Genomic DNA, 17999 nt, shown 5'->3' with positions numbered 1-17999 from the left:
ACCCAGCCAGGTAATTAATACTTAGGACTTTGGGGTTGGCCATACACCTGAAATACTGTTTGGGTTTTGTCAGTTTTGATTTTTTTAGGTGAATATATGGTTATTGTGACGCAACAGTTACTACTGCGAATGACACTTGGCAGAATGGTTACACACATAGTAAGGGACCATACCTGCCCTGAAGCACTCAGTTTGAATAATGGGACCCATCATATCTACAAGTTCCATAACTAGAACAGAAACTGAAGACTGTAAACATTTTAGAGGAAATCCAAATGTCTCCATTTCCCAGGTCTTGTGACAGGCATTTCAAAGAAGTATCTAGGCTAGAAGCATCTCTGCCTTCTCCCTCGGCTGCTTCCAGTCAGGAGGCAACGCCAGTGGCAGACGCACAAGAACCAGCAGCCACCTTTGGGACACAGGATAGTAACTACCTGATTGACAGCATACTGCACACTAGTGGGAGAAGGAAAATATTTGGCCAAGAATAAACCGTGGGAGAGAGGCATCAAGCCAAACTGTACTCTAAAGCGCTCATATGGCGTTTTAATAAATGTCCACATAGCCACATGTCAAGTTTTTAAGGTTGCAGGCAAAAGATCTCAAAAGTGACTACTCTATGTATATAAATAAAATGGATGTAAAAATGCTCAAGTGCTCTCTGCTACTTTATTGATTTCTACACAAGCCACAGGACAAAAAAAAAAAAAAAAGCCAAAGGGATTAAGAGACTACATAGGCCAGTGTTTAGCAAGATAAATAGGAAACCTATATAATGATTATACCATACCTACATCTTAGCCAGTTTTGATGTTCATAAGAAGCTGTAGTCTATATTCCATCTCATATACACTGCCCAAAACTCCTCAACTAACCAGTATAAACAGCAGCTTAAAGCAACCTTTGACTCCAGCCTCTGTTGGAATGTCATTCCATAGGCTCTGGAACAAATAGGCCTCAGAAATCCATCCAAACCACAAAGGACAATAAAAGTACTTGTGCAGATTAAGTTTCTATTTATTTAATTACTGTATGGGCTATTTTTTCCATAGGAAATTGCTATGCCACATGAAACTTTGGCAAGCAAAGGAAATTCCATCGTTTTCCAAATCATGCAAAAGGAGAAAAATGTAAGATCACAGAACTGAAAAGGTGAAATTAAACAGAGCTTTTCAGTGTAGTATTAGCACTTGGACTGCCATCCTACCAGTGGTGGATTAGCTACTGGGCCAACAGGGCCCCAGCCCCACTCCCCCACGACAGCAGCACTGGGCAGGTGGGGGAAGTCCCCGCGCCCTGACCCTGCTCCCCAGCAGAAGCACCAGGAGGGACTGCAGGCAGGAGGGGTGGGGAGGGGTCCCCACTCGCTCTGGGCCAGGGCCCCACAAAAACTGTAATCTACCTCTGCATCCTACAGTTTTCAAGCAGAAAAGGAGTCTATGAGGTCCTCTTATCATCTAGTGCTACGTGCCTTCTGTCTTTCACTTACAAGTATGCACACTTAATATGCAAATTCTATTGTCAGCAGAACTAAAATAATATACAATACAAGGCCTCTGCCTGCCTCCCATCTAGACCCACTGAGGCACAAGGCCCTTACGTGCCACTCTTCCTCAGACATATGGGCTGAAACAGAAAGAAAATTTCCTGGGAGCCAGAAGGCACTGCCACAGAGATTTTGCTATCTCTCTGTTCACACAGACAGGGGGAGAGAAATTGTTCCACAGCCTTCAGAGCTGTGGGATCCTAACATCAAGAGTGATGTAGAGGGGAGGACTTTCTATTCAACATAGAGTCTTCCACTGCCCTCATCACTGTAGTAGCTGAGCACCTTCCAACAATGTATGCTCCCAGGGGGAGAACTGTGTACACAGCATAAGGTTTTGTACTGGTCGGGTTTTTATTTTTGGTTTTGTTTTTTTAAAATTGAAATGTCATGCTGCTCTGTGTTAAGTTAGAGAACGCAGGTTGAAGAAGTGTGCCTTGCACTCTGAGCAGAAGATGATGAGGTTTGTGATTGTCCTCAGCTCCTGTGGGAGTTTGTTCCAGTTTCCCAACCAGATCCTGAGAAAGCTCTGTTTCCAGCGCAGAACAATCTTCACCCTAACAGTAGAAATTTCTATTGTTTCTGAGAAGCGGAGTGGCTGACCATGGTTCCCATCTTGTGGCTTTAGGTGATGTACTCTGTGGGTTGATGACGGTCACAGGACCACTTGTCCAGGGCTGCCACGTGGAGTGAGTAGAGAGGATGTTGAATGGTAATGGAGGACAGGAGAGGGGAGGAAGTTTGGATAGCGAGGTGGTTGGTTGGATAATTAAGGACATGCTGGAAGGGTTGGTAAGGAGCACTTTGCCCTAAAGAAAACCCTGTGGGTTGGGGGAGTTCTGTGCATACTGGGGAATGCATTTTGTAATAAGACTCATGCAAGTCAACTAACCCGTGTCTGCCTATTTCCCCATCTATTATTGTTGCTCTTGCTGGCGGAGTCATGTTGCCATGAGAGTGAGAGATCTGTGAGGCAGGGAATGTATTTTACTATATGTTTGCCTACCACATTTGGGGCACTAGAGTAATGATAGCATAAGCAGGCAACTATGAACAAAAGGCTATAATATCACTGAAAGCTTCTAGCGATGTAATAAATGATAGAGCTGAAGAATCATTTGCTAGGACCCTGAGGTAAAATTATAGCTTTAACTCAACATTTACCTTTTTTGTTTTATAATTGTATGCATATATTGTATGCACATTCCAGCCTAATTTAACTGCTACGCAAATTCCCCCTGAACTGTTTGGCACATCTCTGATTCTAATAGGACAGCAGTGCAATCGTAACATTTTACTTTAACTTTTGCAAAGTATATAACTTTGTATGGATAACTTTAACTTCTGCGAAGTTATATACTTTCTTACTGTTGCAAAGTTTCCTGGCCACTTATTGTGTGCTCTGTGAATTTATATTACTTGCATTTATGGCTTTGCAAATTAAGGAAACAATGTGGGTATTCAAATCTCATTCTTCAGAGATTAAATATAATCACCTGAGGTAAATGAGAGTAATTTTCCCAATGACAACATGGCTTAATTGGAGAAGCATATTAATGGTGTTGGTGGGTTTATCTTCCTTTTAGGTGCTGGCTAGTTGCAAAGGGCAAGAGACTAGATGGACCAAAGAGCTAATCTGGCATTAAAAAAAATCCCATATTTCATTGGAGCTGCACTATAGTATATGGGGCAGCAGAGCACATGGTGTACACAAAGCTTCTTCGGTAGCGAACGAAAAGAAGATCTCACAAGAGGTTAAGATAACTACAACATTTTCCAAGTACATTAGACATAAGAGGCCACAAGGGCCTCTATGCGCCAGCAGGGGATGATTTATAGACAGAAGAGGTTGACATTTCTGAAAATAAATGACATCCTTTGCTTCAGTGTTCACAAAGAAAGACTAGGGGGAGGGAGATGGGGGAAAACAGACTGTACATCTGCCCAGAGGAGGAAGGAAATCAGGATGTCACCACAATAGATGACTGAAAAATTAGACTGAAGACTGACATAATCCTAGGGCAGATATGAACCACGTAGAATTTTAAAGGATATAGTAGAAAAGATAAGACAACCATTAGCAGATAAGTACTAAACTTCTTTGTAAGCAATGGACTGGAGACTAAGTAATATAAGACCTGTAATTAACATGTGGGCTAGGAAAGATCCAGGAAAAGAACAAAGCTGCAAGACTGACTTTAACTATGGGAAAGATGTTGTTGACAAACAACACTACCACTGTAAAGCAAACACAATGAGGGAAAAGACAACTCATACTAAGGAAATTTCAATTTTCGAGCTTCCAAAGTTTATTAAAACAATGACAGTAAGGAAAAACACTAAAAATTGAGAAAAAACCTTGACTGCATTCTTTTAAAGGAAGCCCTAGGAAGAACAGATTCACAAAGAAGAGATCATGCCAGATAGGACTTTTAAGAAGCCATGGGCATATTTTAGTCAATTCAATGACTGTTTGTGACATAGCATCCTACAAAAGACTAAAAGCTTGGTTTTCAGAAGAGCTGAGCAACTAGGATTCTAATGGGAACAACTCTGACAAATCAGGCTCCAAATTACAAGTTGAACTGTGCGAACCAATTCTCACTAGTAGGAAAGACTGGCTGGAAATCACATTCTAACTGCTTTAATCAAAACCACCATTTTTGTGGTTTTGCTTCAAATACTTGGGTTGTTTCCCAAAAGGAACAAATGTTGATTTTTCAGGTAACAGCAAGAACTGTTTTTGCTATGTAAAAAGGCAACATTTCCATCTGGTGGCAAATGAGTACATTAATGCTATTGCTCATAGTGGTATTTTTCTCTGCTCAAAAGTGTTGGAAACTGTGACACTAGCATGTGTGTAAAATTAATTTCTCAGAGAAGCCACCACAAAAAATTTTAGCTTTCATTTGTGAAAAAGGGCAAAGTGAAGATTTATAAGATATAACTATCCACCAGACTAATCAGCATAGTAGTTATGGGGACTCAAATCCTGAGGAATTTTGCCTGAGTAAGAAAGGAACAGAAATTGAGTAAGACATCAGGATCTGGCCCAGAGTGAGCTCAAGTGGATGAAAGAATGAGTTCAGATATTAAAATATAGAGGACACTTGTGAGTGAAAGCACATTGGGATGGAAAAGGTTAGAGAAGAACTTCTGTGTGTGTGCAGAGGAGGGCTTGATGGAATATGATCTGGATCTGAAACATCCATGTCTGAAAATTCTACAGTTGATTTTGTAGATGCGTGTCTCAGAAAAAGGTGGATTAAGATGAGTATGAAAAGAGAGTTGCTATGAAATCAGAGAGGGGACAGAGAGTCATTATAAAAGATGAGTGCAATACAAAGTGCAGAATAATTAATAATCATCTTTATGTAACTATTACACAGACTACTCTACTGTAGGAGCACGTGGGCAGAAAAGAAACTGATGCCACGAGAGAAAGTCTTCTGAGAAGCCCCAATGGGGTAATCATCTCCAAAATGGGTAGATTTACCTAACTCACAGTGGAGACTTAATTGTTTCTTAGGTGCTTTGAAATCCGTAGATGAAAACAGCTATGGAAAGGCAAAGCATTTATGAGAATAAGCAGAATATTAGATCCGTAGTCAACACATATTGTTCTAAATGAGGGGGTCACGCACCTAGCTAATTACTCCTTAGTGCCAATAACTTGTAGTAGTTTTGAGAAAGCACAACCCACCAAACACTGCCATTATGATTTGTACTTTCAGGTTATTTGCACTTTTACCAGTCTTCTAGTTATTTTTCCCTTATGCTGAAATTCTGCAAACATTATTTTTGACAGTTCTCCAGGTGCAGAGGCCAAGGCACTAATCATCTTGGGAAAAGTTTTTTAAATGACCAGTGATAAGTGCCAATTGTCAGGCATGTGTGATGATTAGAAAATGGAACAGACAAAACACGTCTGTGTCTTGGGCAAACACGTAGCATTTCCAACAAAATGGAATAATATAAGAACATCAGCACATTTCATGCAGGCTGCTGAGCAGCTGACAGTGCCATGCATTCATTTAAAGGGTGTGCCTTTTACGCAGTAAAACTGGTTTCAAACAGAACATTATGCTCTCATTTCATTGAGTCTGGATGCTTTGGAGTAGTCTGAATTCACACCAAACAAAAAAGCTGAGGTACAGATTACAAGGCAAGCAAAAGATGCTGTAGTTTGGACTGAAGTCCTTGCACCAATCATTGGGTGAATTAAGTAACTATAAACTCCTCGGTTATGAACTAAGTTATAGTTATTTCTGAAGTTTATTTTGCCGGGCATGTCTAGAGGAGAAAATAGCCAGCATTATTCCTATGAGTCAAAGCAAACAGATGCTTTATACCATGATCTTCAAGGCTTCAGTCTCTCAACAAAAGGCCCTGTTTACTTTACAAGAAGAGCGTGCTAGCAACCACTAGGTTTAAACATGGTAGTCTGTAAGGTACCCCAACCAATGAGGACAGATTTTTGTTTCTTTTAAGAACCATCCAAATCAAATCATGCTGTACATTAAGATCCCATCCTACACAAAGCTAAACTGCCCACCTGAAGGAAGTCCATATTATGGCTTTATGGTACAGTTAAAATACAATTCTTCAAAAAAAAAACAAAAAAAAACCCTTCCCAGTGTAAAATGGTCAGGGAAACCATGTTACAACTGTGTTCAAATATAGTTGTCATAGAGTGGATGGACTATACATATTTTATTTTAGCTCCTTCCAACAGAAAAAGGATGGACGGGATTCCTTTAGCAGTCCATTATCACTATTCCTTAACTGACCAGATTTTTGGTTCAGTGACGCAAAGCAATTCCTCAGCTTCTGTCCCTCTCTACCCGGACAAACCCTGCTGCAATGTACAGAGTTCTTAGACCTTGGTGACTTGAGGAATGAGAGATTAGGAGTTGACCAGCCCTGCATCTTGACCACCAAGATGGTCCCAAAATATGATTTTATAGGTGACCTAGAGGGGAAATTTCAGTGCAGTGCATGGAGATTGTTACAACACACATTTCTAAGGCACACATTTCACAACAGTACCATGCAACAATACTGCTCCACAAGTATTAATGAAGTCCCAAGGCTACATCCTTGTTCACTATGAGGAAAACATACTCTTTGGTGATCCATGAATTTTAGCAGATGAGCTTAAAAACCTAAAACACGTTCGCAGAGAATTTTAGTGCTCACAAACCGGGTGAATTTGGCATCTCGGGTCAAACTGTTCAATTTCATCCATAGAATGGAAAAGGCAGAGACAGTGGCAGCACAAGCTTCCACACAGTGCTAGAAAGACTAAAAAAGCACAAGGCAGTCTGTTCATGCAAACAAACTCATTGTCTTCTCACATTCCCATCTCTGTGCATCATTGCCTGCCATTCCCTGTGCATGAAATATCCTTCACGTCTCAGTTCACCAGCCCACTCCTCTCCTTCCTTGCAGATCCCTCTTAAACGCTCACTTCTTCCACAATGCCCACAAGTGAACAGCTCTCCTCAGAAAGAATTATTAGAAGTTACTTTTCCTGTTGGACTTCCTAGTGAATTTATTATTATTTATTTATGTTCATTACAGTAACACTTAAGAGGCGCCAACCCAGAATGGGGCCCTATTGTGCTAGGTATGCTAATAGGAGACAGTTTCTGCCCTAAAGAGTGTACACAACCTAAACAGAAAAGATAGAGGAGAGTGGGAGGGGAAACAAAGGCACAGAGAAATGAAAAGTCACATAACAGATCAATGGCAGAGCTAGTAATAGAACCCAGGGTCACCAAGCTCCCAGTCCAGTGTCTTTTTCTTTTTCTTCAAGACTGTAAGTATTCTGGAGCAAGGGCTTCCTTCATGTTGTATTTTGTACAGCCCCAGGCACTTGACAAATACCAATAATGTTATGCTGTATACTTTGCTAGAGGAAAATATGAATATTAATGGTATGTTTTTCCTGTTCAGTCACAGCAGACGTACTGAAGATCACCATTTGAAGGAACAAGGAAACTGCTTTATTACTAAGGTACTATTTAATAGCCAGTGACATGCAGGACTAAATGGCTGCTGTTGGGTCTGGAATTCTGATCTAATCCTACTACTGACATAAATTATCATGACTAAAATGGTTGTAAAGGATCTCAGACAGAAGGAGTTTAGTTACGTGAGCTGCAATAATGATAGAAAAATCTTCACTTAATTTGTTACAGGTGGGAGTCTGAGTTGCCTTATGTATGCTGACAAATATAATACTTTTGTATTAGCATTTACCATGGGAAAAACCTGACTCAGCTTCTGGCAGAGATTTATCAGAATTTACTACTTGTATTGTGGCTGCAATGAAAACACATTCTCTCTTTTATCCTTGACATCGCTTCTAAGGCCCGGTCTACACTACCACTGTAAATTAATCTAAGTTATGTTAGTTAAGTTACGTAAGCAAAATAACTTACGTCAACATATCTTAGATCGACTTACAGCGGTGTCCACACTATGCTATGTCGACGGGAGATGCTCTCCCGGCAAAATAGCTTCTGCCTCTCGGTGAGGTGGATTACAGATGTTGATGGGAGAGTGCTCTCCCATCAATTTAGTGTGTCTTCACCAGACCCGCTAAATCGATGCATCGATTGCAGCTGTGCCGATTTAGCCACGTAGTGTAGACATGGCCTAAGTCTATTCACTTTGAAGACAGATACCCTGAAGCACACTGAGCATGATGCGATTATTCCTCAATATTGAAAATATTCATGCTCCATTCAACTTCAAAATATTTGGATGTTAATTCTTGAATTCTCCCCCCAGACATGAATATTGGATCATTAGCTATGTTTTAATATTGGTATAACAAATTCACATCTGTACACATTTATGTAATTATACACGTATCAAAATAATCTGCCACTCAAACTACAATTATTCATTTAAAAAGGAAGTCACATATGCAGTTTTTGGTGAGATACTCCCACTGGAAATTTTAGTCTCACTCTCTAGATCAGGGGTGGGTAAACCAAGGCCCATGGGCTGGGTGCGGCCCATCAGCCGTTTTAATCCGGCACTCAAGCTCCCGGTGGGGAGCGGGGTCTGGGCCTTGCCCCGCTCTGGCCAGAGAGCAGGATTGGGGGCCGCTCCATGCTGCTCCTGGAAGCAGCAGCATGGCCCCCCTCCAGCTCCTATGTGCAGGGGCAGCCAGGTGGCTCCGCTCTGCACGCTGCCCCCACCCCAAGCACAGCCTCTGCAGCTTCCATTGGCCAGGAACCGCGGCCAATGGGAGCTGCAGGGGCAGTGCCTGTGGACGGGGCAGTGTGCAGAGCTGCCTGGCCACACCTCCGTGTAGGAGCTGAAGAAGGAACATGCCGCTGCTTCTGGGAGCTGCTTGAGGTAAGTGCCGCCCCGAGCCTCCCCCCACACCCCAACCCCCTGCCTCAGCCCTGATCCCCCTCCTGCCCTCTGAACCCCTTGGTCCCAGCCTGCAGCACCCTCTTACACCCCAAACTCCTCATCCCCAGCCCCACCCCAGAGCCCGCATCCCCTGCTGGAGTCCTCACCCCCCCACAGACCCACCCCAGCCCGGAGCCCCCTCTTGCATCCTGAACTCCTCATTTCTGGCCCCACCCCAGAGTCCACACCCCCAACCAGAGCCCTCACCCCCTCCCACACCTCAACCCCAATTTTGTGACCGTTCATGGCCCACCATACAATTTCTATTCTCAGATGTGGCCCTTGGGCCAAAAAGTTTGCCCACCCCTGCTCTAGATTCTTGAAACCTGAATTCTATAGGATGGTTAAAAATATGGAAATGTTAGCACATTATTAAAGTCCAGTACTCATGTTTCTACAAAATATAATTCATTTTTTCCTATTAAATTCTACAGGATTTTTTTTTCCCATAAGAGGCAGTAGACCTTTAAAAATTAAACTGTGGATCTTTTTGCCAGGACACCGAATATGTCACCTTTGCACTATACTGAGCTCGTGGAGTCTGGACCATCTGCAACATCCTTGGCATGAGATTATTTTCTGTGTTAATTACATTTTAAAAAAAGTCTGCTTCCCATCAGAATTAGAACAAACTCACTTTTGTTCTTATATTTGTATCTTCTTCTTAAACTAGGATTGACTGACAGTCTAAATTAGCTGGATGAATTTGAAAAGTTTTCTTACTGCATTACCTTGTGTTAGGTTTTAGATTTTCCACTGTAGAGTGGGTTTGATTTGTAGTTAGAATGGACGTCCCCTTTCCATTAGGTGCTCCATTTTCAGTTGATACAACCTCATACTCTGAAAAGTTAAAAGAAACAGAAATTTTCCCTTTAATAAAAGCTCTAATTCCTCTATATTTTTCATTCCTCTCTTTTTTCTTGTCTGATTTCCTCCTTTGTGTGGATTTTCCATATTATCTTCTTATAGATCATAATGGTATCCCATATGAACTATTCTTTGTTTATAACCTGAGCTGATTAAAAAAGACAGTTACTCACCTTCTTGTAACTGTTGTTCTTCAAGAGGTGTTGTTCACGTCCATTCCAGTTAGGTGTGTGCGCAGTGTGTACGATCATCATAACCTTTTCCCCTTAGCAGCTCCCGTTGTGTCGGTCAGGGAGTCCCCTGGAGTGGCACTCTCTTGGTGCTCAATATATGACCCTGCCGACCCGACCCCCCTTTGGTTCCTTCTTGCCGGCTACTCTGACAGAAGGGAAGGAGGGTGGTATTGGAATGGACATGAACAACACATCTCGAAGAACAACAGTTACAAAAGGTAAGTAACCATCTTTTCTTCTTTGAGTGATTGTTCACGTCAATTCTAATTAGGTGACTCCCAAGCTCTCCCACGGGGGGTGGGTTCGGAGTTAAGGAATCACTGACTGGAGCACCACTATACTGAGAGCTGCATCGTCTATAACACGCTGTGTGATGGCATAGTGGGTGGCAAAGGTATGCACCAAGGACCAGGTCACCATTCTGCAGATCTCTTAGATAGGCATCTGGGCCAGGAAAGCGGTAGAAGAGGCCTGGGCTCTTGTCGAGTGGCCCATTATAGCCGGGGCTGGGACCTTGGCAAAGTCATAGCAGGTCCGGATACAGTCCGTAATCCAGAAAGAGATGCGCTGTGCGGAGACCGGAAGTCAAACACCTGGTTTGACTTCCTGAGAGGCTTTGTGCACTCAGTGTAGAACACTAGCGCCCTCTGCACATCTAATGAGTGAAACCTCTGCTCCTGTGTGTTGACATGTGGCTTGGGGTATAAAACAGGTAGAAAAACGTCCTGGCTGAGGTGGAATTGGGATACAACCTTGGGAAGGAAAGCTGGGTGCGGTCTGAGCTGTACCTTATCCTTGTGGAAGATTGTGTGTGTGTGTTGGGGGGTGGGGGTGGGTTGGAGATTAGTGCTTTTAGCTCCGACACCCTCCTGGCTGATGCGATGGCAACCAGAAAGGCTACCTTCCACAAGAGATACAGAAGGGAACATGTAGTGAGCAGCTCAAATGGGGCTCCCATCAGCCTAGCTAGGATCTGATTGAGGTCCCAAGTCAGTTCTGGTGGGCAAAAGTGCGGGTATAGCCGTTCCATTCCCTTAAAGAAACTGCCCACCATAGGACTGGCAAAGACTGAACACCCTAACTCTCCGGGGTGGAACGCTGAGATGGCCGCGAAGTGCACCCTGACAAATGATCCAACCAGGCCTAGCTGCTTCAGGTGCAGTAGATAATCCAGGATGAATGGTATAGATGTGGAGAAATTCGACTGTGGTTACACCAGCATGAGAACCGTTTCCATTTGGCCAGGTAGGTGGCCCTGGTGGAAGGTTTCCTGCTACCACGGAGTACCTCCCTCACCGATTCCGTGCACCGGAGCACCCTTGCGTTTAAACATGAAGTTTCCAGGCCATGAGATGGAGGCACTGGAGGTCTGGATGAAGCAGGCGGCCGTGGTCCTGTGTAATCAGATGGGGAAGGAGCAGCAGCGCGGGGGCCGGGGCGGGGGGGGGGGCCTCTCTGACAGCTCCAGAAGTGTTGTGTACCAATGTTGGCGTGGCCACACTGGAGCAAGCGGAATTACCTATGCCATGTCCCTGTGGATATTTAGGAGAACCTTGTGGATGAGTGGTATCAGAGGGAAGGCATACAGTAGATGGTTCCCACAGTGCATTATGAACGCATCTGAGACTGATCCCGGGCTGTGTTTTTGGAAGGAGCAAAATACTGGACACTTCCTGTTGCTCCTGGTGGTGAATAGGTCTACCTGGGGAAACCCCCACCTTTGGAAGATGGAGTGGATGATGTCCATCCGGATAGAACACTCGTTACTGCAGAACAACCTGCTGAGGTGGTCCGCAAGCTTGTTGCGTGCTCCCAGGAGATAGAACACCACCAGGTGAATGGAATGGGCTATACAAAACTCCCACAGGTGGAGAGCCTCCTGACAAAGAGGGGAGGAGTGGGCTCCACCCTGCTTGTTTATGTAAAACATGGCAGTGGCGTTGTCGGTCAGCCTGCCACGCACTGACCTTGCAATATGGTATGGAAGGTCTGGCAGGCTAGTCTCACCGCTCTGAGTTCCTTCCTATTGATGTAGAGCAGGATCTTGGTTGCAACCACATGCCCTGAGTCTGTTGGTCTCCTAGGTGTACCCATCAACCAAGGACATGTCCGTTACTAAGGTCATGGATGGTGGAGGGGTGGTGAATGGGACTCCTTCGCAGACCATGCAAGGGTCCAACCACCATCCTACCGTGTCTAGGACTCATGACGGTACTGTTACTACTGAGTCTAGACTGTCTCGACCCGAGTGATAAACTGAAGCGAGCCACACCTGGTATGCCTCATGACATAGCTGCATGCCGCCATGTGTCCCAAGAGGCTGAGGCATGTCCTTGCGGTGGTGGGAGAGTATTGTCTGAGCATCTGAATGACGTGTGACAGTGTTTGGAATCTGGGCTCTGGCAGGATGGCTTTTGCCTGAACCGAGTCTAGCACCGCCTCAATGAATTCTATTTGTTGGGTGGCTGACAGCGTCCAGTGCCGGGGAACAGTTCCTGTGTTCCAGTGCCAGGCAATAGAGGGCGATCACAACCGGTGCCGAAGACCCCGAGCATTGCATTCCCTGTGTCTTACTATCTTGTACTGGGACCGGTGCTGGGGGTGAAGTAGTGAAGTGAACGGTGCCAGTCTGCTGAGGAAGAGGGCCTCATCTTTGCCGGTATGCCTCTAGATGGCACTCGTCTAGGCGGTGCTGGAGGCTTGTCTCTAACAGCAAGGGGCTGAGGTGCAGTACTTTCTATGAGCTCCCTTGCCACCTCGAAAGTATCTGGGGTGGAGAGGGGTTCCTCTTTCCCAAACACCAGACTGCAGACTATTTTATACCATTACATGTATTCCTCTTGAAAGAAAAGACTGAATTTGCCTCTAGTTGTACAGATCTGTAAAATGGGTATGACTAAGGGTCTACAGTGGACTTGTGAGTACACCAAGGCTAAGGGAGTCCTTCACTTAGCAATAATGACAATATGCAAGATCATCCATTAGACTAATGAAATACATTGTGTTTTTTATGGGAAGATGAACATGAATGCTAAGTTATCCTCACTATTTTTTAAATCTAAAAACCTGACTTGGGTTTCATATTTCCAAAGGAAAGGTGTAACTATTTTAGGGCCTGATGATCCTACAAGTATCTACTCTGGGGTGTGATGCTTATTACTGCGAGTACAAGCCCATCGACTTTATTGGTTAGTCGTAAGGCTTTGCTGGATCAGGTCCTTAGCATTACAAACTCCACGTCTGTATTATTGCTGTAAAATGCTATGCACACCTACAATACTGTGTTATACATAAGTGTTAAATAATAATGTTAAATAACTTGCTTTTCCCTTTTATTGTCAAACAGCTGAATCACCAATATTAGATCCTACCAGACTGTAGAGAATCCACTTACCTACAGTGCACCGAGGAGGCAGAAATAAATAATGGGAAGACACATATTGTATAGGCCTGATTCTACATTGTCTTGCATCTTGTGTAGTCACTGACATCAGTACACAGTGAGTGTGCAGAACTCCACAGTTCTGATTTGATAGCATTTTACACCCACCTTCTGCAACTGTCAACAGTTACACAAGATGCTAGGCAGTGAAGAGTCAGGCTCCCTTTGTCTAAATGATACTTTCATCTGTGGACATAAAACAACAACAAACATTTAACTAAAGTAAAAATGAGCATACAGTGTTATATATTGAAGTAGTAGATGATAACTGAAATTAAACTGACCGGTAACGGTGTCATTTTCCGGTTTTGTCCAGTTCAGTACGACAAAGCTTGGACAACCCTCGACTGTCACCACAGTGAGGTTGGAAGGAGGATTTTGTGGAGGGCTAGTAACATCTTCCTTGTTGCTGCCTTCCTCTTCTGGGAAGTACTGGAGAGTGGTTGTAATAGAACATGGCTCGCTTACATTTTTTGGCACATACTTGACGTGAGGGCCTAGGAGAAAAGCATCACCAGTTAGTGCTTCGTAGGACAGCAGAATGCAGATACACCTAAAACAAGGAAAAACTTATTTAAGTGCATGAAGTAGGAAATCCTGCTTGATAAATCATGTCCAAAGTCTAACACAAATGCCATTCTGTGATGGTCACATCTACACTTGCGCATTGTATTCGTGCGTATATTTTAACTATTATTTTCCCATTTTTTGTAATTTATCTTCTTTAATGCCTACATGTGAGAGACAGAATAATAAATATCCCAACACCAACATGTTGGTGTGATTTTTGTTCACCTTGAGCCTATGCTCATTTCACCCATCTCTCATTCGCAGTGGGCACTCAAAACTGCAGGGACAGTGTTACATAGGAGTCAACACAGGTGAAGGACACAGCTAAATATTCTGAGCAAGTGAATTAGTTTCTATCACAAACTGGGACAAGGACTGACTTTGATTTTTACAGTGCCTAGAAGAATGAAGCCCTGCTCCAAAATGGATTTGTCAAGAATAAATCTTGCCACACGCAACTAACTTCCTTCTCTGACAGGGTTACTGCTCTGGTGGATGGTGGGGGAAGAGGGGAAGCTGTAGACATGATACATCTTGATTTTAGTCAGGCTTTTGACGCAATCCCACATGACATTCTCATAAGAAAACTAGGGATATGCGGTCTAGATGAAAAACCTGGTTGAAAACCTGTTTGAAAAAACATATTCAAAGAGTAGCTAATAATGGTTTGTTATCAAACTGGAAGGTTGTGTCTAGTGGAGTCCTACAGGAGTCTATCCTGGGTTCGGTACTATTCAATATTTTCATCAATGACTTGGATAATGGAGTGGAGAGTATGCTTATAAAATCTGCGGACGACACCAAGCTGGGAGGGGTTACAGGCACTTTGGAGGAAAGGATTAGAATTCAAAGCAATTTTGACAAATTGGAGAATTGCCCTGAACTCACCAAGAGGAAAGTCAATAAAGACAAGTCCCAAGTACTACACTTAGGAAGGAAAAATCAAATCAACAACTACAAAATGGGGACTAACTAGCTAGGCAATAGTACTGCCAAAAAGGATCTGTGGGTTATAGTGGATCACAAATTGAATATGAGCCAACAATGTGATGCAGCTCTGAAAAAGGCTAATACCATTTTGGGGTGTATTAACGGAAGTGTCATATGTAAGACATGGGAGATAACTGTCTTGTTCTATTTGGATCTGGTGATGCCTCAGCTGGAGTACTGTGTCCCATTCTGGGCACCACATTTTAAGTATGGACAAATTGAAGCCCAGAAGAGAAATGATAAAAGGTTAAGAAAACCTGACCTCTGAGGAAAGTTAAAGCTGGGCATGTTTAGCGCTGAGAAAAGAAGACTGAGGGGGGAGCTGATAAGAGACTTCAAATATGGCAAAGGATGTTACAAAGAAGACAGTGTCCAATTGTTCTTCATATCCCACTGAAGGCGGAAGTAGCAGCAATTGGCTTAATCTGTACCAAAGGAGACTGAAGTCAAACATTAGGAAAAACTTTCTTACTATGGAGGTTAGTTAAGCAGTGATATAAGTTACCAAGGGAAGTTGTAGACCCTCCAATTTTGGAGGTTTTTAAGAACAGGTGGGACAAACGCTTGTCAAGGATGGTAGGTTTACTGGGTCCTGCCTCAATGTACTGGGTTGGATTTGATGACCTCTCAAAGTCCCTTCCAGCCCTATATTTTTATGGTACTATAATCTTGTTTGCAGCTTCCAGCTACTATTATAATACATAACAATCATTGTCTCATTTCCCCAAAAAGGGTAACAAGTTTAATGCAGGGCCTTGCATTCATTAACTGCCTGATCCTGCCATTTCTGAAGTCAAGTGGAAATTTCCATTGATTTCAATGGTGCAAGATGGAGCCCTCAAACCACCCTTAAAAGGCAAGAGTTTTGCATTCTGTCGTGACAGTATAAAAGAAGATTAATGAAGGTGATAAAGAGTATATTAGCCTTAAAATGGAAACCTTTATTAGGTCAGAGAGATAGAGTACTAATATGGCCTTAATTGTACATGCAACAGTTTCTAAGCAAAGACAGGAAAGAGGCAGGATTAGTCTGGGAGAGTAAATTCTTCCTCTGAGGAGATGGGAACTATTACTGTAACTCTGCACTCCGATGCTTCAGGTTTCTTTTCAACGCTCGATATGCCTCTCTATTTGAAAGAAAATGCACAATTGGTTTAAAAGACAATTATTACAGTGACTGGTGTATTTTCTTCCCAGCATAGTTTTTATGATCAGGCACACTGGCAGTGGTGGGGATTATCTGTAAGAATGGGTTTGCCCTGTAATACTTGGTAGGGTGTGTAATCCATGGGGTAAAGCTTGCCTTGAGGCACAGTGGTAATAAATGGTAAAAGCCTGTATGGGTGGGCTTGCAAGGCATCTTAGGACATTCCATTATGATTTCAATAGAATATGAACAACAATGAGCAATTAGCACAATTGCTGGCAAGTGGTTTCTGGCAGATTTGTTTCCTGTCCTCCAGTTTAGGAACTGGATGGTAAGGTAGGAAGTACAGGGAAATTGAGACAAAATACAGTCACAAATGCTTAGGTAGTCTACATTGAAGTCCTTTCTTCTGCCACCAAAATGTAACTGAAAAAAAAGCACTTAAAGTTTGGAAGCAGGAACTAAACTGGGTATTGTGATGGGTTGTGTACCACACACTGGTATGATAGGCGTTAACTGGAGTTAGTGAGCTCAATTAAGGTACTTTGCTGCATCTGGAGGGTAGGTCAGTCCCAGTTACTAGAACCCTGTGTGGATACAAATTTATACCCGTGGATACGGATATCAATCGGTATCCGCGGAACTGCAGGGCTCTTCAGGAAACCGCAGCGGTGAAAGTAGCAGAACGTGGGGCTGCCGCTCCCAGGACCCAGCGCCCCGCGCCAACAGCTCCTCCAGCACAGCTGTACCGCCCCCAGCCCTGGGGGTGGGCACCAGGCTCACCGGGAGCTGTCCCTGGTCATGCTCTTGTGTTCAAGCGGTGCACACACCCCCAGACAGGAAACGCAGACAGCTATGTGGAAAGGATGGGAGCAGGGCTGGGGCGGGGCTGTGGACGTGACAGCCGCGCCGGAAGCTGCCAGCGTGGGGTGCTGGCTCCTGGGAGTGGCGGCCCCATGTTCTGCTCCTTTCACAGTTCCTGGGAGAGCCCTGAGGTTTCACGGATACCGATTTATATCCGCGGACAAAAATTTGTATCCACGCAGGGCTCTACCAAGTACTGACGGGGAAGGAGTCGGGGGTTAGTATAAAGACAGGAAGCTGTGGTAGAAAAGGGTTGCAGGAAAACAGTCAGGTACTCTGCAGTTATTCTCTGGTGGCTTGTCTACACTTAAGCGGTACAGCTTTGCCGCTGTAGTGTTCTGAGGTTAGACATGACCTATGCTGATGGAAGGGATTCTCCTACCAGATTGGTCATCCACCTACAAATCCTATTGTAGACCTGGCCTGGGATCAGAGAGTGGAAAGAACCAGAAGAGGGCAGAATGGTGTTTAAGTTTCTACTTTTACTTTGGGATTTTGGTTAGGGGGATTCTGGCCCTGAAAGAAGGAGGAGCCCAGAGAGTTGCGGGGATGAAGGTCTGAGAAAGGAATAAGTCCAAGGAAACAACAGCAAAGAGTTGGATGGAGAATTCCTTGCTGCTGGTTACAGAGTCACTGAGCTAGAATATGGTGTAGTGGGACAGCCCAGGTTCCTTTACCAGCCACTGCTAAGCAAACATTAAGCAAGAGAAGGGGAGAGGGACGATGGAAAGTCCTGAGAAAAGGGAGTGACAACCATGGGACCCAGAGTTGGGTCTGAATACCCGACATATTGCTCAACTGTTCTGTTACGGTAGAAGGGGTGGACTTAAATCATCACCCGGCTGAAGAGCCAAATCATCGGAAGAGATGGACCACCAGAGACCAGAGTGGCTATTGGCAAGGAAT

At 43.9% G+C, this 17999-nt stretch overlaps 1 protein-coding gene across 1 annotated transcript in view; it reads right to left on the bottom strand.

Moving 5' to 3' along the window:
• Positions 1 to 17999, bottom strand: part of ABI3BP (ABI family member 3 binding protein) — a 343927-nt gene that overhangs the window by 26763 nt on the left and 299165 nt on the right. Inside the window, exons 57-58 of the mRNA XM_077817412.1 lie at positions 13807 to 14019; positions 9712 to 9820 (exon numbers count right to left, since the gene is read on the bottom strand). Of these exons, the coding sequence (XP_077673538.1) occupies positions 9712 to 9820; positions 13807 to 14019 (322 nt within the window). The remainder of the gene's footprint in view (positions 1 to 9711; positions 9821 to 13806; positions 14020 to 17999) is intronic.

The sequence above is a fragment of the Eretmochelys imbricata genome, chromosome 1 (assembly GCF_965152235.1).
Source record: "Eretmochelys imbricata isolate rEreImb1 chromosome 1, rEreImb1.hap1, whole genome shotgun sequence".
Lineage (NCBI taxonomy): Eukaryota > Metazoa > Chordata > Testudines > Cheloniidae > Eretmochelys > Eretmochelys imbricata.
The sequence above is the reverse complement of the archived record's forward strand: the minus strand, read 5'-3'. Positions and strand labels throughout refer to the sequence as shown.